Source organism: Oncorhynchus masou, chromosome 12 (genome assembly GCF_036934945.1).
Source record: "Oncorhynchus masou masou isolate Uvic2021 chromosome 12, UVic_Omas_1.1, whole genome shotgun sequence".
NCBI lineage: Eukaryota > Metazoa > Chordata > Actinopteri > Salmoniformes > Salmonidae > Oncorhynchus > Oncorhynchus masou.
In genome coordinates, this window is record NC_088223.1 from 76658915 (window position 1) to 76683436 (window position 24522).

At 41.6% G+C, this 24522-nt stretch overlaps 1 protein-coding gene across 6 annotated transcripts in view; it reads right to left on the bottom strand.

The window, feature by feature from the left end:
* Positions 1-23886, bottom strand: part of LOC135550830 (HMG box transcription factor BBX-like) — a 38178-nt gene extending 14292 nt beyond the window's left edge. For 4 of the 6 annotated variants that reach the window (XM_064981970.1, XM_064981971.1, XM_064981972.1 and 1 more), the window contains exons 1-4: positions 23754-23886; positions 21742-21823; positions 7246-7408; positions 5774-6028 (exon numbers count right to left, since the gene is read on the bottom strand). In XM_064981970.1, the coding sequence (XP_064838042.1) occupies positions 5774-6028; positions 7246-7395 (405 nt within the window). In that variant the 5' untranslated portion in view covers positions 7396-7408; positions 21742-21823; positions 23754-23886. Of the gene's footprint in view, positions 1-5773; positions 6029-7245; positions 7409-21741; positions 21824-22518; positions 23041-23186; positions 23477-23753 lie in introns of those variants that run through there. The other 2 variants (XM_064981968.1, XM_064981969.1) reach the window with 2 other exon arrangements.
* Positions 23887-24522: the final 636 nt, after the last annotated feature.

The following is a 24522-nucleotide window of genomic DNA, read 5'->3' on the forward strand; positions in this document are numbered from 1 at the left end:
CTCCCAGCTGCCCACTGCACTGAAGATAGGAAACTGTCACCACTGATAAATCCACTATAATTGAGAATTTCAATGAGCATTTTTCTACGGCTGGCCATGCTTTCCACCTGGCTACCCCTACCCCGGTCAACAGCACTACACCCCCCACAGCAACTCGCCCAAGCCTTCCCCATTTCTCCTTCTCTTAAATCCAGTCAGCTGATGTTTTGAAAGAGCTGCAAAATCTGTCCTAAAAAAACATCATAATCGCCATCGATAAGAGACATTACTGTGCAGCCGTATTCATTGATCTGGCCAAGGCTTTCGACTCTGTCAATCACCACATCCTCATCGGCAGACTCGATAGCCTAGGTTTCTCAAATGATTGCCTCGCCTGGTTCACCAAATCAAATCAGAGTGCCTATTGTCTGGGCCTCTGGCAGTCTCTATGGGGGTGCCACAGGGTTCAATTATTGGGCCGACTCTCTTCTCCGTATACATCAATGATGTCGCTCTTGTTACTGGTGAGTATCTGATCCACCTCTACGCAGACGACACCATTCTGTATACTTCTGGCCCGTCTTTGGACACTGTGTTTATAACCCTCCAGGCAAGCTTCAATGCCCTACAACTCTCCTTCTGTGGCCTCCAACTGCTCTTAAATAAAAGTCAAACTAAATGCATGCTTTGCAAGCGATCACTGCCTGCACCTGCACGCCCGTCCAGCATTACTACTCTGGACGGTTCAGACTTAGAATATCTGGACAACTACAAATACCTAGGTGTCTGGTTAGACTAAACTCTCCTTCCAGACTCACATCAAACATCTCCAATCCAAAGTGAAATCTAGAATTGGCTTCCTATTTCGCAACAAAGCATCTTTCACTCATCCTTCCAAACATACCCTCGTAAAACTGACCATCCTACCGATCCTCGACTTCGGCGATGTCATTTACATAATAGCCTCCAATACCCTACTCAATAATTTGGATGCAGTCTATCACAGTGCCATCCGTTTTGTCACCAAAGCCCCATATACTACCTACCACTGCGACCTGTACGCTCTCGTTGGCTGGCCCTCGCTTCATACTCGTCGCCAAACCCACTGGCTCCAGGTCATCTACAAGACCCTGCTAGGTAAAGTCCCCCCTTATCTCAGCTCGCTGGTCACCATAGCAGCACCCACCTGTAGCACGTGCTCCAGCAGGTATATATCTCTCTGGTCACCCCCAAAACCAATTCCTCCTTTGGCGCCTCTCCTTCCAGTCTCTGCTGCCAATGACTGGATCGAACTACAAAAATTCTTATCTCCCTCACTAGCTTTAAGCACCAGCTGTCAGAGCATCTCACAGATTACTGCACATGTACATAGCCCATCTATAATTTAGCCCAAACAACTACCTCTTCCCCTACTTTGCACCCCATTATTTCTACTTTGCATTCTTTCACTGCAAATCGACCATTCCAGTGTGTTACTTGCTATATTGTATTTACTTCGCCAACATGGCCTTTTTGTTGTTGTTGCCTTTTTGTTGTTGTTGCCTTTTTGTTGTTGTTGCCTTGCCTGGCTGATGTTTTGGTCACTTTTGAATGCTGGCGGTGCTTTCACTCTATTGGTAGCATGAGACGGAGTCTACAACCCACACAAGTGGCTCAGGTAGTGCAGCTCATCCAGGATGGCACATCAATGCGAGCTGTGGCAATGTTTGCTGTGTCTGTCAGCGTAGTGTCCAGAGCATGGAGACGCTACCAGGAGACAGGCCAGTACACCAGGAGACGTGGAGGAGGCCGTAGGAGGGCAACAACCCAGCAGCAGGACCGCTACCTCCGCCTTTGTGCAAGGAAGAGCAGAAGGAGCACTGCCAGAGCCCTGCAAAATGACCTCCAGCAGGCCACAAATGTGCATGTGTCTGCTCAAACGGTCAGAAACAGACTCCATGAGGGTGGTATGAGGGCCCGACGTCCACAGGTTGGGGTTGTGCTTACAGCCCAACACCGTGCAGGATGTTTGGCATTTGCCAGAGAACACCAAGATTGGCAAATTTGCCACTGGCACCCTGTGCTCTTCACAGATGAAAACAGGTTCACACTGAGCACGTGACAGACGTGACAGTCTGGAGATGCCGTGGAGAACGTTCTGCTGCCTGCAACATCCTCCAGCATGACCGGTTTGGCGGTGGGTCAGGCATGGTGTGGGGTGGCATTTCTTTGGGGGGCCGCACAGCCCTCCATGTGTTTGCCAGAGGTAGCCTGACTGCCATTAGGTACCGAGATGAGATCCTCAGACCCCTTGTGAGACCATATGCTGGTGTGGTTGGCCCTGGGTTCCTCCTAATGCAAGACAATGCTAGACCTCATGTGGCTGGAGTGTGTCAGCAGTTCCTGCAAGAGGAAGGCATTGATGCTATGGACTGGCCCGCCCGTTCCCAGACCTGAATCCAATTGAGCACATCCAATCTGGGACATCATGTCTCGCTCCATCCAGACTGTCCAGGAGTTGGCGGATGCTTTAGTCCAGGTCTGGGAGGAGATCCCTCAGGAGACCATCCGCCACCTCATCAGGAGCATGCCCAGGCGTTGTAGGGAGGTCATACAGGCACGTGGAGGCCACACACTACTGAGCCTCATTTTGACTTGTTTTAAGGACATTACATCAAAGTTGGATCAGCCTGTTGTGTGGTTTTCCACATTAATTTTGAGTGTGACTCCAAATCCAGACCTCCATGGGTTGATAAATTTGATTTGGCCATAGTGGAGTTTGGAGTGTGGCTGTTTGAGGTTGTGGACAGGTGTCTTTTATACTGATAACAAGTTCAAACAGGTGCCATTAATGCAGGTAACAAGTGGAGGACAGAGGAGCCTCTTAAAGAAGAAGTTACAGGTCTGTGAGAGCCAGAAATCTTGCTTGTTTGTAGGTGACCAAATACTTATTTTCCACCATAATTTGCAAATAATTTGGATTTTTTTCTTCTCATTTTGTCTGTCATAGTTGAAGTGTACCTATGATGAAAATTACAGGGCTCTTTGGTGGCTGACTAAATACTTTTTTGCCCCACTGTATGTCTCTTGTCTGATCTGTTTAATAGCAACTAAAGTTTTGCATGGAGACAACCCTGTATTGTCGTTTTGCCTCTTTGCCTTACTGAGGTCATAGCTGGTCTGTACACGTCCATGTTCCCAGTCATATTGCCGTGACTAAATGTGGTGGTTTGGTAGTGGACTCAAAGAGAGAGAAAGACAATAATTGAAAAGTTTTGAATATATCCCTTCCTTCAAAAAAGAGAGAGAGAGAGAGAGAGAGAGAGAGAGCTAGCTATATTTCATTGTATTTTTCTTCTTCATATTTCACCTTTCATTTACTGAGTTAAAGCAGCTAATTTAGCCTAATGTTACTCAACAACCTGACTCACACAGAGAGAAATATAATTTATGTTAGCTAGTTGGCTTAGACTGTCCAACACAGCAACTCTTCCAAGTCAAGGTAAGCTTTGGTTTTATACATTTATTGCCACCGGGACTGCCGGTGTAACTACTAAATGTACACTCACTGTACTGTGTGATTTTGCACATGGATTGGATGTTTACTAACACGATAGTTATAGTCAACCAAGTTTAACTATCGTGTTAGTAAACATCCAATCCATGTGCACAAACACGATAGTTAAACTTTGTTGACTATAACGTTATGGTGACAAAAATGTAGGCTGTGTAGCGGTTGTGGTATGAAGGTTTGGCTTGGGGAAGTTTTTGTGACTGGTCACAGACAGCTGTTGTGTTGTGCACTGAAGTCCACAAGCAATGGGAAAAGGTGAGAGAAGAGTGTATAATTTATTTTCGCATCTATGCAATGAGCTAAGTGATGATGCTGTATGTGGCTGCTATGAAAGTGAACTGTGTGTTGCGGTGATCAGGGGTGTATTCATTTTAACGATTCTGTTGAAAAATATGGAAGCAAAAGGAATGAAACATGGAGGGACATACCTGAATTTGTTTTAGTTCCAAAACATTAACTGGTTGGACTAACGATTACACCCCAGATCAGCCAAGAGTTTTAAAGGTGGTATTAAATGTGTCACTGTCTGTCACCTTAATTACTCCCAATTTTTCTCTCGACTTGTGTACCTGTTATAAATGTTCCTTTGTAGGCTAGTTTGGAGCAACCTCATGACGGGTATAGCGCAAATTTGAGTATCATGTAGTAGCCTAAACCTATCGATGCTACATTGAGCTGGGTGAATGGAATATAAATGCCAGTCATCCAATATGCTGTAAAAGAAATAAGATCATGCTCATAAAAAAACAACAATCGTCTTCCCTAATCTTAAAAGTCACCGACCGCCACTGCTGAAGAAGTGTTACATAACAGAACTTTCATATTTGGCTGGACTTCATTTGCATGGAGACAATCCAAAACAAGCTACAATAGACTCATTCAGTAGTGTGCATACATTGTCGCTTTAGTTTCATGACCTATACAAGGTACTAGAAAGATAGATAATGCATGTCTTACATGTCTTAGTATGGCTATGACACTCCAGTTTCAAATGAGTTTGATTGTGATCCTGTGTTGTAACTCTTGATCAGCTTCAGGGTCAATTCTATCTGAATTCTAAATCAAATGATATTGTTTGCTTAGAGAAACAGGAAGGGGTGAACCCTAACATGCTGACCACACCGCTCGTGTCATGTGCGCAGCAAAATAAATGCACACATATGCTTACACGTACAATCATTGCACCCACACTGCTTGCGCACATCACTGAGCGTCTGCGTAGACAGGCGCTAAAATAGAACTTGGTTCTATTTGTGACGCTTCACAAGCTGCAAGTCCCGCCTCTCCCTTCTCCTCATTGGTTTTTAGGAGCATATACCCACGTGGGTGATTTGAAAGATGAACTGAGGTCCACACTCCAGTTCAGTTGGTGGTGGTGGTAATGCACCTAAAACTTGGTTGCAGGGCTTCCCGAGTGGCGCAGTGCCACGAGAGATTCTGGGTTCGAGTCCAGGCTCGGTCGCAGCCGGCCGCGACCGGGAGGCCCATGGGGCGGCGCACAATTGGTCCAGCGTCGTCCGGGTTAGGGAGATAGCCTTGTCTCATCGCGCACTAGCGACTCCTGTGGCGGGCCGTGCGTAGTGCACATTGGTGCGGCTTGATTCTGGGTTGGATGGGAATTGTGTCAAGAAGCAGTGCGGCTTGGTTGGGTTGTGTTTCGGAGGACGCATGGCTCTCGACCTTCGCCTCTCCCGAGTCCGTACGGGAGTTGCACGGGAGTTACAGCGATGAAACAAGATTGTAACTACTACCAATTGGACACCACAAAATTGGGGAGTAAAAAATAAAAATAAAAATTTAATTGGTTGCCAACCGCCATATAAAGTCCAAAGAAGAAGAAGCCTGAAGGAGATATCTAGAAACAAACTCTGTTTACCCTTTTATCTGTGGATTAATTGTCAGAGTGGAGGACCTTGTGCATTTCATGTAAAATAACAACCCAATGTTTAAATCCCAGGAAAAACTAGCTAGCAACAACAAGCTAGCTAGCTAAATCGCCATAAATGTTTAATGTTTTTCAACTTGTCTCCAACATTAATATAGTTGTGTGTCCTGATCTCATCTGGTGTGGGTGGCCAAAATCAACATATATGCAATGGTGAGCGAGCGGTCTGGTCAGCATGCATCTTAAGAAAATGTTCACTTAGTCATCATGCATTGATATCACAGGGAGACTAAGTGAACATTTTACTGAATTGGTTAGAATTCGCCCCTAAGAGAATAAGAGATGATGATGCTCACCTCTTTGGCCATGTCAGTGTACTTCTGTTTCTCTTTGGGCTCCAGCACGGCCCACCAATCAGCCAAGATCTTGGTGGCACCGCGGTTGTCCAGTCGAGGGTGTTCCTGCCTCACCAGAGATCGGTGGCGCTTGCAGAAAAGCAGGAAGGCATTCATGGGCCGGCGGGCCCGCTGCTCTGAAGAGTCCTCTTCCCCCTCCGGGGACCCCCCGCATGGCACCTTCGGCCCCCGGGTCTCCCTAACCAACAATGGCTCCTGTGGACAGACGCATCAGTGATATATGTTTTAATCTACATCATCACTACCCCCACCACCAATATTATCATAACAATGGTTAGGCTCTATTTTATAGTGCTGATTCAGTTGATATCATTTTGTAAGTAATTCAGAAATGTGTTTTATACTGAACAAAAATATAAAAACTATTTTTCATTTTACTGAGATACAATTCATATTAGTAAGTCAGTCAATTAGATTAAGGCATATGGATTTCACATGACTGGGCAGGAGTGCAGCCATAGCTGGGCATAGGCCCACCCACTGGGGAGCCAGGCCCACCCACTGGGGAGCCAGGCCCAGCCAATCGGAATTAGTCCCCCCCCCAGACGTACAAGTCGGATGTGGAGGTCCTGGGCTGGCATGGTTACATGTGGTCTGCGGTTGCTAGGCCGGTTAGGTGTACTACCAAATACTCTAAAACCACATTGGAGGCAGCTTATGGTAGAGAAATTAACATTAAATTCTCTGGCAACAGCTCTGGCGGACATTTCTGCAGTCAGCATGCCAATTGCACTCTACCTCAAAACTTGAGACATCTGTGGCAGTGTGTTGTGTGGCATACTCCACATTTTAAAGTGCATTGTCCCCACCACAAGGTGCACCTGTGTAATAAGCATGCGGTTTAATCAGCTTCTTGATATGCCATACCTGTCAGGGATGTAATCACATTTGTGCACAACATTTGAGAAAAACAACTTTTTGTGTATATGGAGCATTTCTTGGAGGTTTAATTTCAGCTCATGAAACATGGGACCAACACTTTACATGTTGTGTTTATATTTTTGTTCAGTGTATTTTTTTAATTATATCATAGAAAATGAAAATGAATACTTCTAGACTACATACTTAGTTATCAAAATGATGTGTGTTTTAGAAATTCAAATGTTCAAATCATATTTTTCGACGTGGTATTTCTGCCCCCACAGCCAGGCAGGGAGAGATACTTCATAGAGGGGGTAAAATGCCCTTGGCTGGTGGTTCTATACTGGAGTGAGAGGTCACTGCATAATATACAGTGAACTAACAATAGACTGTCGTAAATGTTTCATGGGGCAATAGGCAAGTGGGAATGCAGCAAGAGATGTTCTGTTCAGTAGATCCGAAACTATCCATCTGAACTTGCCCAATAGGAAATGCTCTTTAATTTCAAAACGTACATACTGAACGCAACACCTGCAAAAGAGGACAGTCACCTTCTCTAGTTCTTCTTCGTCCTCCTCTTCCTCCTCCGAAAAGTCCAGGGCCTTCTTGGAGAGTAGCGGGTGCCATTGTAGACACTTGCGCTTGGGCCGCTTGCAGCTCACCTCCACCGGAGGCTCCTTACCCCTTCCTCCACCTTTCATGGCGCTGCCGAGCCTGGAGAGGGGAGAAAGGGAGTTCACTCAGAAACATCTAGACGCTGATCTTTTTTGCTTTTCCCCCACTAATAGGATTGGGTAAGCTGATCCTAGATCTTTACCTTGGGGAAACTTCTCAGGTCTTGTTGAGCACTATGATCAATGACTTTGTAAGTAAGCAGCACTATACAAATACATTGGATTGATTACTGACTGAATTCTTTAGTCTCTTGAGCAACGGTTGGTGGTAGGGATAGTGGTAGCGGAGAGTAAAGGTTAAAGGTCATGAAAAGTGATTAGAATACAAGATAGAAACTAACCTCAAGTACTTCTACAGAAGCAGATGACTCACTGAAGTGTTGCATACCTAGTAGCACTGAGGTAATTACTAAGAAAATATTGTTTCAGCAATAACCTAAGAATTACTAGTTGTTACACACAAACACACTAGTGATGCACACCCATAACCCACAGTCCGCGTGGTTATACAGTGGGGCAAAAAAGTATTTACTCAGCCACCAATGTGCAAGTTCTCCCAGTTAAGATGAGAGGCCTGTAATTTTCATCATAGGTACACTTCAACTATGACAGACAAAATGAGAAAACAAATCCAGAAAATTACATTGTAGGATTTTTAATTAATTTATTTGCAAATTATGGTGGAAAATAAGTATTTGGTCACCTACAAACAAGCAAGATTTCAGGCTCTCACAGACCTGTAACAACTTCTTTAAGAGGCTCCTTTGTCCTCCACTCGTTACCTGTATTAATGGCACCTGTTTGAACTTGTTATCAGTATAAAAGACACCTGTCCACAACCTCAAACAGTCACACTCCAAACTCCACTATGGCCAAGACCAAAGAGCTGTCAAAGGACACCAGAAACAAAATTGTAGACCTGCACCAGGCTGGGAAGACTGAATCTGCAATAGGTAAGCAGCTTGGTTTGAAGAAATCAACTGTGGGAGCAATTATTAGGAAATGGAAGACATACAAGACCACTGATAATCTCCCTCGATCTGGGGCTCCATGCAAGATCTCACCTCGTGGGGTCAAAATTATCACAAGAACGGTGAGCAAAAATCCCAGAACCACACGGGGGGGACCTAGTGAATGACCTGCAGAGAGCTGGGACCAAAGTAACAAAGCCTACCATCAGTAACAAACTACTCCGCCAGGGACTCAAATCCTGCAGTGCCAGACGTGTACCCCTGCTTAAGCCAGTACATGTCCAGGCCCGTCTGAAGTTTGCTAGAGAGCATGTGGATGATCCAGAAGAAGATTGGGAGAATGTCATATGGTCAGATGAAACCAAAATATAACTTTTTGGTAAAAACTCAACTCGTCGTGTTTGGAGGACAAAGAATGCTGAGTTGCATCCAAAGAACACCATACCTACTGTGAAGCATGGGGTTGGAAACATCATGCTGTGGGGCTGTTTTTCTGCAAAGGGACCAGGACGACTGATCCGTGTAAAGGAAAGAATAAATGGGGCCATGTATCGTGAGATTTTGAGTGAAAACCTCCTTCCATCAGCAAGGGCATTGAAGATGAAACGTGGCTGGGTCTTTCAACATGACAATGATCCCAAACACACCGCCCGGGCAACGAAGGAGTGGCTTCGTAAGAAGCATTTCAAGGTCCTGGAGTGGCCTAGCCAGCCTCCAGATCTCAACCCCATAGAAAATCTTTGGAGGGAGTTGAAAGTTCGTGTTGCCCAGCAACAACCCCAAAACATCACTGCTCTAGAGGAGATCTGAATGGAGGAATGGGCCAAAATACCAGCAACAGTGTGTGAAGACTTACAGAAAACGTTGGACCTCTGTCATTGCCAACAAAGGGTATATAACAAAGTATTGAGATAAACTTTTGTTATTAACCAAATACTTATTTTCCACCATAATTTCCAAATTAATTAATTAAAAATCCTACAATGTGATTTTCTTTTCTCATTTCGTCTGTCATAGTTGAAGTGTACCTATGATGAAAATTACAGGCCTCTCATCTTTTTAAGTGGCAGAACTTGCACAATTGGTGGCTGACTAAATACTTTTTTGCCTCACTGTATACACGGGTTGGGCAGGTTAAATAAAGAGGAAAACAATACATTTAAACAAATTCTTGTGCAATCTATATTGATAGGCTAACATTGAGGTTTTTCGTTCATTATTTTTAGGCTGTCTGGCATTAGTGCGAAAGCTTTCTGTAAAGTCTAAACTTTACGCGCGCCAAAACCGCAAAACGCTTTTGGGAAAAGGCAGAAAAAAATAGATCCACGAAGGTAAAATTACAATGTCTGAGTTTAATTCAATAAGAAAATAGCTGCGAAATGGAGAGTTGAAAATAAAGAGCCAGAAAAGTATTGTTTGGGAAAGAGTTGGTGGTGGCATTAGAGGATGTTGGCAGTGCATGTTATGTGCGATTGTGAGGTGCTATACAAATTCAACAGAATTTCTTTCCTTAAATGTGTTCAAATAAGCAAAGAGAAATGACAGTCCATCATTACTTTAAGACATGAAGGTTAGTCAATCCGGAACATTTCAAGAACTTTGAGTTTCTTCAAATGTAGTCGCAAAACCCATCAAGCGGTATGACGAAACTGGCTCTCACGAGGACCGCCACAGGAAAGGAAGACCCAGAGTCATCTCTGCTGCAGAGGATAAGTTCATTAGAATTACCAGCCTCAGAAATCGGCAATGAACTGCAGCTCATATTGCAGCCCAAATAAATGCTTAACAAAGTTAAAGTAACAGACACATCAACTGTTCAATAGAGACTGCGTGAATCAGGCCTTCATGGTCAAATTGCTGCAAAGAACCCACTAGGACACCAATAAGAATAAAGACTCACTTGGGCCAAGAAACATGAGCAATGGATATTAGAAGATTGTTGGAAATCTGTCTTTCGGTCTGATGAGTCCAAATTGGAGATTTTTGGTTCCAACCACCATGTCTTTGTGACGCAGAGTAGGTGAAAGCGTGATCTCCGCATGTGCTGTTCCCACCGTGAAGAATGAAGGAGGTGGTGTGATGGTGCTTTGCTGGTGACACTGTCTGTGATTTATTTAGAATTCAAGGCACACAACCAGCATGACTACCACAGCATTCTGCAGCAATGCTTCATCCCATCTGGTTTGCGGTTAGTGGGAATATCAATTGTTTTTCAACAGGACAAAGACCCAAAACATACCTCCAGGCTGTGTAGGGGCTATTTGTCCAAGAAGGAGAGCGATGGTGTGCTGCATCAGATTACCTGGCCTCCACAATCAACCAACCTCAACCCAATTGAGGATGGTTTGGGATGAGTTGGACCGCAAAGTGAAGGAAAAGCAGCCAGCAAATGCTCAGAATATGTAGGAAGTCGTTCAAGGCTGCTGGAAAAGCAATCCAGGTGACTACCTCATGAAGCTGGTTGAGAGAATGCCAAGAGTGTGCAAAGCTGTCATCAAGGCGAAGGGTGGCTACTTTGAAGGATCTAAAATATATTGATTTGTTAAACACTTTTTTGGTTACTACATGATTCCATCTATGACTGTAGACTACAGTGCATGGTCTATATTTTCAGGTTAGGGTCAAGTGCTGGCCTCCGATTTTCACTTTATCACATATAGTCGGGTGGTTGCAGATGGGTTAATAGCAATTGCGGGCGGGTACTGGGTGAACAAACAGCTGACCGAACCACCACTGACGCACACACGCACTTCATTGCCAAGTGGCACTGTGAAAACTAAGACAGCAGTTTGTGTATCTGCTTGGTTGAGGGAAACCAATCACCTGAAACACCCATTTCAGACATCAATCCAACAACATCAAATATGAAAGAATGCTACCGTATGTAAACGGTAGCATTCTCATGGGAATCGAATTTTGGTTCACATTCTGTAGAAAAAAAACTTCATCTAAGCATGAAAATGTATTCACTATAAGGTGCTATATTTAAGAATTCCTCCTGCAGGTCTGTAGTAGTAGATGGATCAAACTTCATAAGTAAAAAAAAAAGTAGTGTTTTTGAATGATTGGTTTACATGCTCAGAGGTTGGAAACATGAATTATATAATACTATCTAATTAACCTGCAAAAAAAAAAACATTTTTGGGGGGGAGGGGTTGATACTTTATCTTACTGTATCTTACTAAACTATTGTAGGTATTTGAAAGTCATAATCTTAAAAAACCAAGAGGAAATCAAAATTGTTACAGTGTGCAGTGCCTTCAGAAAGTATTCCTACCCCTCAACTTTTTCCCCCACATTTTGCTGTGTTATAGCCTGAACTTAAACATGAGCAAATAGATATTTGTCGTCACTGGCCTACACACAATACCTCTAATGTAAAAGTGGAATTATGTTTTCAGATTTTGGGGGGGGGAATTAATTAAAAATTAAAAGTCAAAATGTCAATAAATATTTGTTATGACAATCCTAAATTAGTTCAGGAGTAAAAAGGTGCTTAACAAGTGAAATAATTGGTTGCATGGTCTCACTCTGTGTGCAATAATAGTGTTTAACATGATTTTTGAATGACTACCTGATTCATCTCTGTACCCCACACATAATTATCTGTAAGATACCGGAGTCGAGCAGTGAATTTCAAACACAGATTCAATCACAAAGAACAGGGAATTTACCAATGCTTCATCAAGAAAGGCACATGGGTAAAAAAAAGCAAGCAGACATGGAAAAGTAAAATAAAGGTAAAATAAAAAATAAAAAAACAATTGCACACCTGGATTGTTCAATATTTGCTAATTTATTATTTTAAAAAATCTTCCAGCTCTGTCAAGGTGGTTGTTGATCATTGCTAGACAGACATTTTCAAATCTTGCCATCAATTTTTCAAGCTTAATTAGGTCAAAACTGTAACTAGGCTACTGAGGAACATTCAATGTCATCTTGGTAAGCAACTCCAGTGTATATTTGGCCTTGTGTTCTAGGTTATTGTCCTGCTGAAACCATTTCATTTGCCACCATGGAGGCTTCTGCCAGAACAGTGTCCTATTGATTATGCAGAGCCTGTATTTCTTCCTGTAGTGCCTTAATGTGAACTGCTTCAGTGTCCAGAGAAATATTTCCTGACTGAAGAATTAGGCTTCTATTATCAATACACTGCAAAACATTTACCCAGAAAGTGAGCAGGAAGATTGCCTTGAAAGACATGAAGTAGCTTTTCAGACCTTTTGCTTCATTTGTCAGGCAGCAAGAAGCATGTCTAGGGCCTTGATGATCGACAGTAATGAGTTGCCACTAGTTGGACCATAGCAATACGCGCACTCCATTGCGTGTCTGAAAGGCGGTTAAGACAGCAGACAGTATTTTCCTTGAGAATGGCCCATCACTCTGGTCTGGCACTGAACAGATTGTGAAGATGATTCACAAAAGTTGATACTCCTGGGCACGACTGAGCTGCATGTACACCCACAAGAATAAGAGTATGGGAGGCACAAGGTGAGTATGTGGCCAGTGGATTATTTTGCAGTATGTGTGCTTGAACTCCCTTCACCTTCCCTGACATATTTGCACAATTATCATAGCAGATTGCCATGGTCAAGGCTGTCAATACCAGGCCCTTCCAATGCACTCAAAATCATTTCAGAAATGTCACTGCCTGTCTTTCTAGCAAAGTCTTCAAATTCAAGAAAAACGCTCAATTATTTTCCATTTACCTGTTCCCTGAACTTTATCTTTGTGTACATGTCTCACCAATAATACATTTTGCTCAGTATGGGAAATGTCTGGAGTTGCATCACATATAACCGAGTAATAGTTTGCTTCTTTTCTGACTAGATTTCTTTCTGCAGCTGACTGTCTATACCTCTAGCTGTTGTTATGGTATGCTGCAGATGTTTTAATTTCTAGTAACAGTTCATGCTCTGGTAGTTTGCCATACATTCTCCTCCATTTCACTGATGATATCTTATAGCCATCCTTAATATTCGGAGAAGTGGGTGATGGTTTACTTTGCTCATGAGAAAAAAGAATACATGAAAAGTAATATGCCTTTACACTCTTAATATAAATAAGGCAGTCTCTTTGCAACATCTCTTCCGTTTTCTGACTTACTGTAGTATAAATAGTTTTTCCTGAAAGACATCTGCATCGGTCTTTCTTTCATTTTCTGGAAACCCAATTTTGTTTTTGAGGGGGGTGGTCATAGTGGTCATCTCTTGTGAATGCTTAGGCTACATCCCGGAGCAACTGTCTGATCAGCTGTATTTTTTTTGGACCAAACATGTAATTTTCATCACAGGGCCCCATGAATCATTCATGTTTTACCCCACAATGACGCCCTTGGCTGTAATCATCACTGCCAGAGGTGATTTTAAGATATCCAAATTCCAGCCATAAATGTGTATTCACAACATTTGTTTTCAACAGAGAACTCATAGATTTTGGTTTTAGTTGAATCTACAGTTTAGCTAGCAAGAGCAATATGGAAAGCTAGCATCAATGTAGCTCTACAAGTATTTTCATGTTTGGTTGTTGGGCTTGTTGTTTTAGTCCGACAATCGGGATGCAATGGGTTTATGTACATTTTTCAATGTTATATGTAGTTTCCTTCCTAAAGAGACAAAGGTCACTTCAGTGTTCAAGCTAAAGTTGAAACTAGGGATGCACGATATATCAGTGAACATATCAGATTCGGACCATATTAGCTAAAAATGCCAGCATTGGTATCGGCCGATGTCTAGTTCAACTTCTCTAGGGTAGGGGGCAGCATTTGGAATTTTGGATGAAAAGTGGGCCCATATTAAACTGCCTTCTACTCAGGCCCAGAAGATAGGATGTGCATATTGGTAGATTTGGATAGAAAACACTCTAAAGTTTCCAAAACTATTAAAATCGTGTCTGTGGGTATAACAGAACTGATTTGGCAGGCGAAAACCTGAGAAAGACCCATTCAGGAAGTAGGATTTTTTTTAAAGAAAGTTTTCTATTCAATGCCATTACAGTATCCATTGACTTAGGACTCAAATTGCAGTTCATATGCCTTCCACTAGATGTCAACAGTCTTTAGAAATTGTTTCAGGCTTGTATTCTGAAAAATTAGGGAGTAAGAGCAGTCGGAATAAGTGGACCCTGCAGTGTCACAGAGCTTTTTCATGAGCGCGACCGAGACAGTGCCTTTCTTGTTTACATTTTATATTGACGACGTTATTGTCCGGTTTAAATATTATCGATTATTTAGGCTAAAAACAACCTGAGGATTGATTATGAACATCATTTCAAATGTTTCTACGAACTTCACGGATACTATTTTGATTTTTTTGTCTGCCTGTTGTGACTGCGTTTGAGCCTGTGGATTACTGAAGAAAACGCGCAAACAAATGGAGGTTTTTGGATATTGTGGTAGCAGAATCAGAATTAGTTAGGTAACATTGATAAATAAGATGTTTTAATCATATAATCATGCTTATGTGAGATAATGGTCATTAGAATGTCTTCTTAATGATAATACTGTTGGCAGTTTTCAGTTATCCCTTCTCTCCTAGGGCTCAGTTACTTGGGACACAGAGAGAGGAGAGGTCAGGTTTGTCTTATCTAGGAATAGTTACAGACACATTCACAAACTATTTAACTGCACTAGAATGCTTAAAAGGCTGCTAAAATATTGGTTATTTTATTTATTAACAAGGAAAATATTAGATATTGGTATCGGCCAAAAATGTTATGTCGGTGCATCGCTAGTTGAAACATTAACAGATTTTTTTCTAATTAGTGATTACCATTCTGTTACACATTGGAAACCCTTAATCCACTAAAATAGGTCACTTTCAATTTAAAAAAGGTTTTAACGGCCTGGTGAAGAGGAAAAGAGTCTATACATACCTTAAGAAATTAAAGGCTGATATTGTGTTCTTACAAGATACACAACTTATAGCAAGTAAACATTGGAAATTAAAGAGGAAATGGGTGGGACAACTTTTTGCATCCTCTCAATTTTGTATCAGCAGGTTTGTTTTGGTGCAGGAGCATATATATTTGGAGTCTTGGACCCAATTGAATATTTATGTTCCTAACTTCGATGACCATATGTTTATTCAGAACGTATTCCTTCAGATTGCTCAAGCACCACCAGGCTGGCTACTGGCTGAAGGAGATGTACATGTTTGTTTAGATACAGTTCTTGATATGTACTCTGATAACCCCTCTCCAACCAAAGCCGCCAAGCTCACCCTGTCATTCATAAAGGATCTCAATTCACTAGACGTCTGGAGACAGATGCACCCACAGGATAGGGACTACTCTTTTCATTAACACCCACACATGCATATAAACTTTTTTTGCAATCAAAAACTTTTTCATAAAGATACCGATTACCTCCCCAGATTGCTTAGTAACCATTCTCCTCTGGTATTATCAATCTCCATCCCTACCAAGGTAAATGGAGCATATAGATGGAAACTAAATGATTCTCTCCTGAAACAACCTGAATTTTGTACATTCAAAGAGCAGATCAATATTCTTACTTTGACAAACAAACCCTCTGCTCCTGACAGGTTCGTTCTTTGAAATGCATTGAAAGCCTATCTGAGGGGATAAAGCGTTGCCTATACTAAAGGGTTGGAGAGAAAAGGGGCCGAACTAAAATGTCCTTGAATCTTAAAATGCTATACATTTTTTTTCTTCCACACAGGCTCTTGGTAAATAAAAAACTGAAACATAATACCTGGAACACGTATAAAGCTGAGTGGGTCATTACTAAATCAAAACAGCGTTGCTACAAACTTGGAGAAAGCACACAACACACAAGTATTGGCATAGCAACTGAAAGCGGAGGAAAGTAAGAGGACAAATAATGCTATGGAAACTCTTACTAAACTCTAATATCTTTCAACCCTACTGAAATTAATGATACTTTTAAGAAATACTATGAGGACCTCTATACAGCCCAATCAAGCAATGATCTATCAGAGATGCCTTCCCCCCCAGAGTTCTATAAATTTAAAGGACCTGTTGGTACCCTACCTTATGGAAGTACTTAAAAAAAAGCTGGTGAGGACAACTGCTTTCCAGAGTATCTCTCAAAAAGCTGTGATTACAGTAATTCACAAGAAAGGGAAAAACTTGCTAAAGTGCACCTCCTATAGACCACTCTCTCTCCTTAATACAGACTGTAAACTGATCACCATGATGCTAACTAAAAGACTGGAGTCATTGCTCCCTCTGCTGGCCAACCCAGATCAGACTGGCTTCATAATTAATCTCAGAAGGTTCTTTGATATAATTCACCTTGCTAACAAAAACAAAATACCTAGTGTCGCCATCTCCCTCAATCCCAAAAAGGCCTTTGATAGGGTTGAATGGCCATATCGCTTTCGCGTTTTGGAAAAGTTCGGTATAGGAGCCATGTTTGTAAACTTGATAAAAATTACTCTGCAAAATGTCCTGAAGCTAGGATTGCTACCAACAGGATGACTTCCTCCTCTCTATGGGGGAACAGACAGGGTTGCCCTGTTAGCCCCCACCTCTTCGATCCTCGCCATCAAACCATTGACTGAAGCCATTAGAACATGCCCTTATACAAGTTCAACCCTGGTATCTCTTCCCTATGTTTTAGATGTGGCTCAGATGAAGTAACCTTCCTCATTTCCATTTGGCAGTGTTCAAAACTACACAGTTTCTGGGAAGGGGTATCCGATACCATATCTTCAATTCATGGGGCTGCATTCCCTGTAGACCCCGGAGGTCTGTCTACTGGGTAACTTAACTAATTCCAATCTTAGGCAAAATCAATGCTATAAAGCCTACAGAAATTTTACTAGCGATTGCCAAGAAAATGATTGCCTTGAAATGGAAATCAGATTGCCACATTGCATTTAGCAGGGGGATAGCTGAAGTTAATAGTTGTATCCCACTGGAGAAAATGACTTACTGCTTTAGGAGATATTTTACAGAATTTGGCAACCCTTTATTGATTATATGGGGAATCTCCCCTCACATCACATTGATTGCATCTCTGTATAATCCTCATGTAATGTTTCACACTTATCCAATGTCTCATCTTTTTAAATAAATTTTAATTTGTCTGTTGTCTTGTAAGGTTAATGTCACTTTGTTATATTGTTGTCTAATGTATATTTTCGGGTTTAGGAAAAAAAGGTGAAAAAGTATATAAAGAAACTGCATGATCAATTACACAGGCACACCTTCTGCTGGGGACAATACAAGTCCACTCAAATGTGCAGTTTTGTCACACAATACAATGCCAAAGATATCTCAAGTTGAGGGAGCGTGCAATTGTCATGCTGACTGCAGGAATGTCCAGACCACAACCGCAGACCACGTGTAACCACGCCAGCCCAGGACCTCCAAATCCAGCTTCTTCACCTGCGGGATTGTCTGAGACCAGCCACCTGGACAGCTGATGAAACTGTGGATTTGCACAACTGAAGAATCTCTGCACAAACTGTCAGACAGTCTCATGGGAGCTCATCTGCGTGCTCGTCATCCTAACCTGGATCTTGACCTGACTGCAGTTCGGCGTCGTAACTGACTTCAGTGGACAAATGCTCACCTTCGATGGCCTCTGGCACGCTGGAGAAGTGTGCTCCTCACAGATGAATCCCGGTTTCAACTGTACTGGGCAGATGGCAAACAGCATGTGTGGCTTCGTGTGGGCAAGCGGCTTGCTGATGTCAACGTTGTGAACAGAGCGCACCATGGTGGCGGTGTGGTTATGGTATGGGCAAGCATAAGCTATGGACAACGAACACAATTGCATTTTATCAATGGAAATTTAAATGCACAGAGATACTGTGACGAGATGCTGAGGACCATTGTCGTGCCATTCATCCGCCACCATCACCTTATGTTTCAGCAAAATAATGCACGCCCCCTTGTCACAAGGATCTGTACATAATTCCTGGAAGCTGAAAATGTCCCAAGTCTTCTGTGGCCTGCATACTCACTAGACAATGTGCATGTTTGGGATGCTCTGGATTGACGTATACAACAGCGTGTTCCAGTTCCCGCAACTTTGCACAGCCATTGAAAAAGAGTGGGTCAGTATTCCACAGGCCACAATCAACAGCCTGATCAACTCTGTGAAGGAGATGTGTTGCACTGCCTGATGCAAATTGTGATCACACCAAATACTGTCTGGTTTTCTGATCCACGTTCCTTCTTCAGAAGTTCCAGCTAGGCAGGCTAACATTAGTTAGCTAATAAATGTTCTAGCTATCATACAGTAGGCGTATATTAATAATTATATAGATTATATAAGTAGACATACAATCATAATTGACTGTAGTACATATAAAGCACCCACAAGCTAACGGTGAGTAAAAACACAATCATCAAGGGATAACGAATTTCCAGCCAAGGGCAGTCCGTTTAAAAATCGTTCCTTCCTCCCTCGCCCTGCAAATGTATACTCGTCAGACGTCATCAGAAGTGTCCACTTAATTTGAGGGCTGCGGGGAGCGGGTGTGTCTGTTAAGTGTTTGGAATGCAGCCAAAGTCTTCACTATATTCCTTAAACAATGCTTTGGTTCTATATTGCTCACATAATTTATTTATATTTGGCACAGAATTGAAAAACAATTTAACTGGGAATCAAAATGGCATGCCTTACGAACTGGAGGGTGGCTTTTTGCATCCCCCAATTGTCAATATCATGGCCTGTAACGGTTTGAGAAAATTCCAAAATTTGAAAGATCAAGTGCTTTCGGAAAGTATTCAGTCCCCTTCACTTTTTCCACAGTGTTATATTACAGCCATATTCTAAAATGTATTTAATAGTTTTTTTACCCCCCTCAATCTACACACAATACCACCAGAATGATGAAGCAAGAACAGTTTTCTTTAAGTTTGCAAATGTATTGAATATAAAACAGATATCACATTGATATCACATTAACATAAGTATTCAGATCCTTTGTTCAGTACTTTGTTGAAGCACCTTTAACAGCGATTACAGCCTTGAGTCTTCTTGGGTATGACGCTACAGGCTTCTCTGCAGATCCTCTCAAGCTCTATCAGGTTGGATGGCGAGGATCGCTGCACAGCTATTTACAGGTCTCTCCAAAGATGTTCAAGTCCGGGCTCTGGCTGGGCCACTCAAGGACATTCAGAGACTTGTTCTGAAGCCACTACTGCATTATCTTGCCACAGTCCGAGGTCATGAGCGCTCTGGAGCAGGTTACCATCAAGGATCTCTCAGTACTTTTCTCTGTTCATATTTCCCTCGATCCCGATCATTCTCCCAGTCCATGCGACTGAAATACATCCCCACAGCATGATGCTGCCACCACCATGCTTTACGATAGGGATGGTGACAGGTTTCCTCCAGACATGACGCTTGGCATTCAGGCCTAAGTGTTCAATCTTGGTTTCATCAGACCAGAGAATCTTGTTTCTCATGGTCTGAGAGTCCTTTAGGTGCCTTTTGCAAACTTCAAGCAGGCTGTCATGTGCCTTTTACTGAGGAGTGGCTTTCATCTGGCCACAAAGTCCTGATTGATGGAGTGCTGTAGAGATGGTTGTCCTTCTGGAAAGTTCTCCTATCGTCACAGAGGAACTCAGGTGCTATGGCAGAGTGACCATCGGGTTTTTGGTCACCTCCATGACCAAGGCCCTTCTCCCCCGATTGCTCAGTTTGGCCACGCTGCTAGCTCAAGTTTCCACACTTCTTCCATTTAAGAATGATGGAGGTCACTGTGTTCTTGGGGACCTTCAATGCTGCAGACATTTTTTGGTACCTTTCCCCAGATCTGTGCCTCGACACAATCCTGTCTTGGTGCTCTATGGACAATTCCTTCGACCTCATGGCTTGGTTTTTGCTGATATGCACAGTCAACTATGGGACCTTATATAGACAGGTGTGTGACTTTCAATCAATTGAATTTGCCACAGGTGGACTCCAATCAAGTTGTAGAAACATCAAGGATGATCAATGGAAACAGAATGCACCTGAGCTCAATTTCAAGTGTCATAGCAAAGGAACTGAATACTTTTTCTCTTTAATACTTTTGCAAACATTTCTAAAAACATTTTTTTCGCCTTGTAATTATGGCGTATCGTGTGTAGATTGATGAGAAATGTTTTATTTAATACATTTTAGAATACATCTAACGTAACAAAATGTGGAGAAAGTGAAATGGTCTGAATAGTTTCCGAATGCACTGTACATGCAACTCCTTTTATACTGTATTTTCTCACCTCCCTTACATATTTTATTAATCACATGTTCTTGTGTTAAACATTGTAATGTTCAAATACCTATCACATTATACATTTAGTAGTGACAGGATGCATTTGAAACTTCACGTGCAGGTAAACGTTCATATGACTACAACTATTTTAACGATTTGAGTGGAAAAAAATTCACACAAAAAACAACAACGATACTAGTAATGAAAAAGAAAGCACTTCTAATAACCTAATTCACACCAGTCTGAAATTACAGGATAACCTTTCTTTCGCATTGATTTCGACAAAAAATGTAATGGATTCGTGTTTCAGCATTGACTCAATGAAGATTTCGTTGTTCGCTGGGATATCCAGCTGTGACTTGCACACAGTTACAAGCCTGGCTTGAGTTAGCAGCAGGTACAGGATCAATATTCACCCCCCTAAAATGGATGAAGCCTGAGTTGGAATGCGAAGCTAACTAAAGCTGGCTAGCTTTAGAAAATCCTGCATAGATTTAGTTAGCATCATTGTATACCCCTCAAGTCTTTGATAGCACCTTGATTAATTTCTCGGACATCATGGACCGTGATGCGAGTGGTGTAACAAGGTGATAAAATAAACAAATAAATGACATTTGCCATTAACAAAAATCATTTATTGAGCGCTAGTAAGCCAGACAGACAAAATTATCTAAATGTGCAATATTATCCCCCATTATATTTGTAATTGACATTTGTCTCTATTTGCAGGCGGAAAATGTGACATGTACCATCTAACTTTGTCAAGAAAAACTCAGAGCTCTATGAGGGGTGTGCTATGGGGAAGGCATGCATAGCGTGCATACACACCTGACACCGAGTCACAGTTTCCCAGTTGGTGAAACAGCTAGCTAGTGTGCACAGGTTATGAAACTAGGAATCACTCAAAGTAATTCATTCATTTTGAAACGTATCCTAATCATTTTAATTAAAAGGGTACATCTCAGTCACTGATACAAATATCTACATAAAACCATAGAAATGGTTATTGTGCTTTTGCTATTATTGTGCTTTTGTAATGTATGTATCATGAGAGCTATGCTTGTTAATGTAAGGATATAATAACAATGGGGCTTCATGGCATATCAATGAGTGGATACCATGGGCCATTAATAACAAATTGGTCAACAAAAGACAATAATCCTTGACTTTGAAAATATGGGATGGATTGCAGGCATACTTACTTAGGCACAGACTATGGAAATGTTGTATCTGAAAGATGAAGATGAATCTGTCAGTCAGGCTGTTTCATGCGATGATGATGACCTATAAAATACAAGACACTTCTCTCAGTCAAGCGATTCATTTGCAATGCTTGGTTAATGCACCAAACAACCACAGAGGCTAGCGTTCTAGTTTTATTCTTCAGCAGGCATAGTAAACATGCGTATTAATCATCACAATAACTTAAAACGTGTATATAGTCAAGTCTTCGATATGTGATAAAGCTGCAAGTCTTCGATATGTGATAAAACTATGGTGGGACATTATTTGTTGTTGAAGTAGTGTCGATCCTAAATTCGTGCAACCTATCGGACATAAATGCACTTCCAGCAACGTTGACAACTATGGAGTAATTAACGTTCAGGACACAATAAAATATGCAATATCTGGTAGATATAGATCAGTAGAGATTATATACTACAGTATTACAGCGTTTGTTTTCAGGTAAAACCGGTGCTGCCTGCAAACCCGATTAAACTGTCACGGAATCAATAAAAGTGTACCCACGGAAAACATTCTATGAACATCAGTTTATACTAATTATATTTTGTTGATCTAGCCCAACGTTCTTTATATTAAGCTCAAATGTGCATATTCGTGCAAAATGTCGATCTAAGGTCTGACATGACAGACAAGCGAATGAGAGTCCATCTTGCTTTGGTGAAAATGAAAATATCACTCCTGTCAAACTCATATGCATTCATTGAAAAAGGTATTCCACATGTACAAATCGTCACCTTCCATTACTTAAACTATGGATTTTCCGTCCAGAAAATTGCGGCAAACCGTTTGATGTGCATGGTCTCCCATTTCCTACCAATTATTAGGAATAAAAGTAGCTTGTTAGCTTGCTAGCTCTCAAACGCGAATGGCTCCAGTGCGTCCGCTGAATGTGTCATTATGCAAAACCTGCAATGGGTCCAAAAGCCCACGAGCCACTAAGTGACAAGCATCCATGGAATTGTAAGCAAACTTCACTCATTTGATGGTTTTCACGCATTCGAACACTGCCATAATTCGCTTAGTAACAATGTAGCCGTGCATTTCATGGGGGAAGTGCTCCAGCTTAGCCATGTCGTACATGTTGTCTCAGGCTTTTGCATAGTCGATTTTTTAAATATATTTTTTTGCAGAACAGTGACTTAAAATGTACACCAAACGCCTTCGATGAATGGAATTCACGATTAAAACAACAACTTTATAAATGAAATCCCCTATTTGACAAACAATAATTCACGAAAAACAAAAAAAAAGCACCACGCTGACCACTTCCAGAGCAGCGATAACCAGCACAGATCTCACACTGGATGACTGAGTCATTTTGGGGAAAACGACAGGGATATTTATAAGGGATAAAATACCAACACGTTCTCTGTCATGACGGCATATACATATTAAAACATACCTCTGATACCCAGCTCGAATACAAGGGCCCTCTCATCCACATCAGCGTCCTTCTTAAAACTTATTGACACATAACAGTTCGGCATTGGCTGTACAATAACACAAATAGGAACACTTCACCGGATGAAAGCTACAGTCAGCGCGAGGCTCAACACAACAAATAAAATAAATTATATTTTACATTAGGCCGCAGTACTTTAGTTTTCATCGGACAAATGTATACTCGTGTCTAATCTACCCTCCCCCGTTCGCAAAGTATTCTTTCGAAGCCTTGTGCAGTAGGCTATGATGTTCATAGCCAGTACTGACTGGCCTAGCCATTTCATCATAAACTATTCAGATTCTGGCCTTACAGCACACATATTTCAAACAAACTTTGTTCTTGCAACATTTTTGAAACAGGTCACTGAAAAGATGTGACTGGAGAGAAACTGATGACTGTTTAAGTAAAAAGCCATGCCTGTGTCTCAGTCGTGTGTGACTACTTAATATTAGCTTCCTGGGTGTTGCGTTACTGTAGGGATCGGAGTGTTTGGAAAGTAAAGTGTAAAAGTATGCCAACACTCACCCGCAACAGGCCACCCAGAATGTAAAGCAAGCTAAATAAGTAAATGGTGGTGCTCCAACTGAGCCGTTGTCCACCTCATTCACTCTCTCTTAGTGTGCCTCTTTGATCAGAACAGTTTTTGCAGCACACACTACTGTACATGCAGAGTGAAAATATCCTTACCATGTAAGGCTGGTCGTGATTGGACGATAGTTTGAACGACAGCCCAAAACAACCACACAGAGAGAACATTACAGTTACGTATTGTTCTGAGACAGCAAGATTAATATAACGTCTTCATAATGTTCAGGACATGTACAGTTACACTGCATAACCAGGTACTGTAGAGCGATAAAAAAAATGCACAGAAGGCCATACTTTTAAATGCAGATGTAATCAGATTTTAAATTAAATGTACACCGTATAAGCATGAATAACGGCACATACAAATTGACAGTACAGGCAGCTATTGTGTTTCATAGAATAAGCCTTTCAAGTCATATGTTTATTTGCAATTATTAATTTAATGAAAAAAGTCCAAGTTTCCCTTTCAGACATGAATTCTCCATGCAGTGCTTTCAGAAAGAATTCACACCCATTTACTTTTTACACATTTTGTATTACAAGATGGTCTTCACATGGATTCAATTATCATTTTTTTGTCAACAATCTACACAAAATACTCTGTAACGTCTAAGTGGATGAAAAATTCTATAATTTGTAAAAAAAAGTAATGAAAAATAAAACACTATATCTTGATTAGATAAGTATTCAACCCCGAGCCAATACA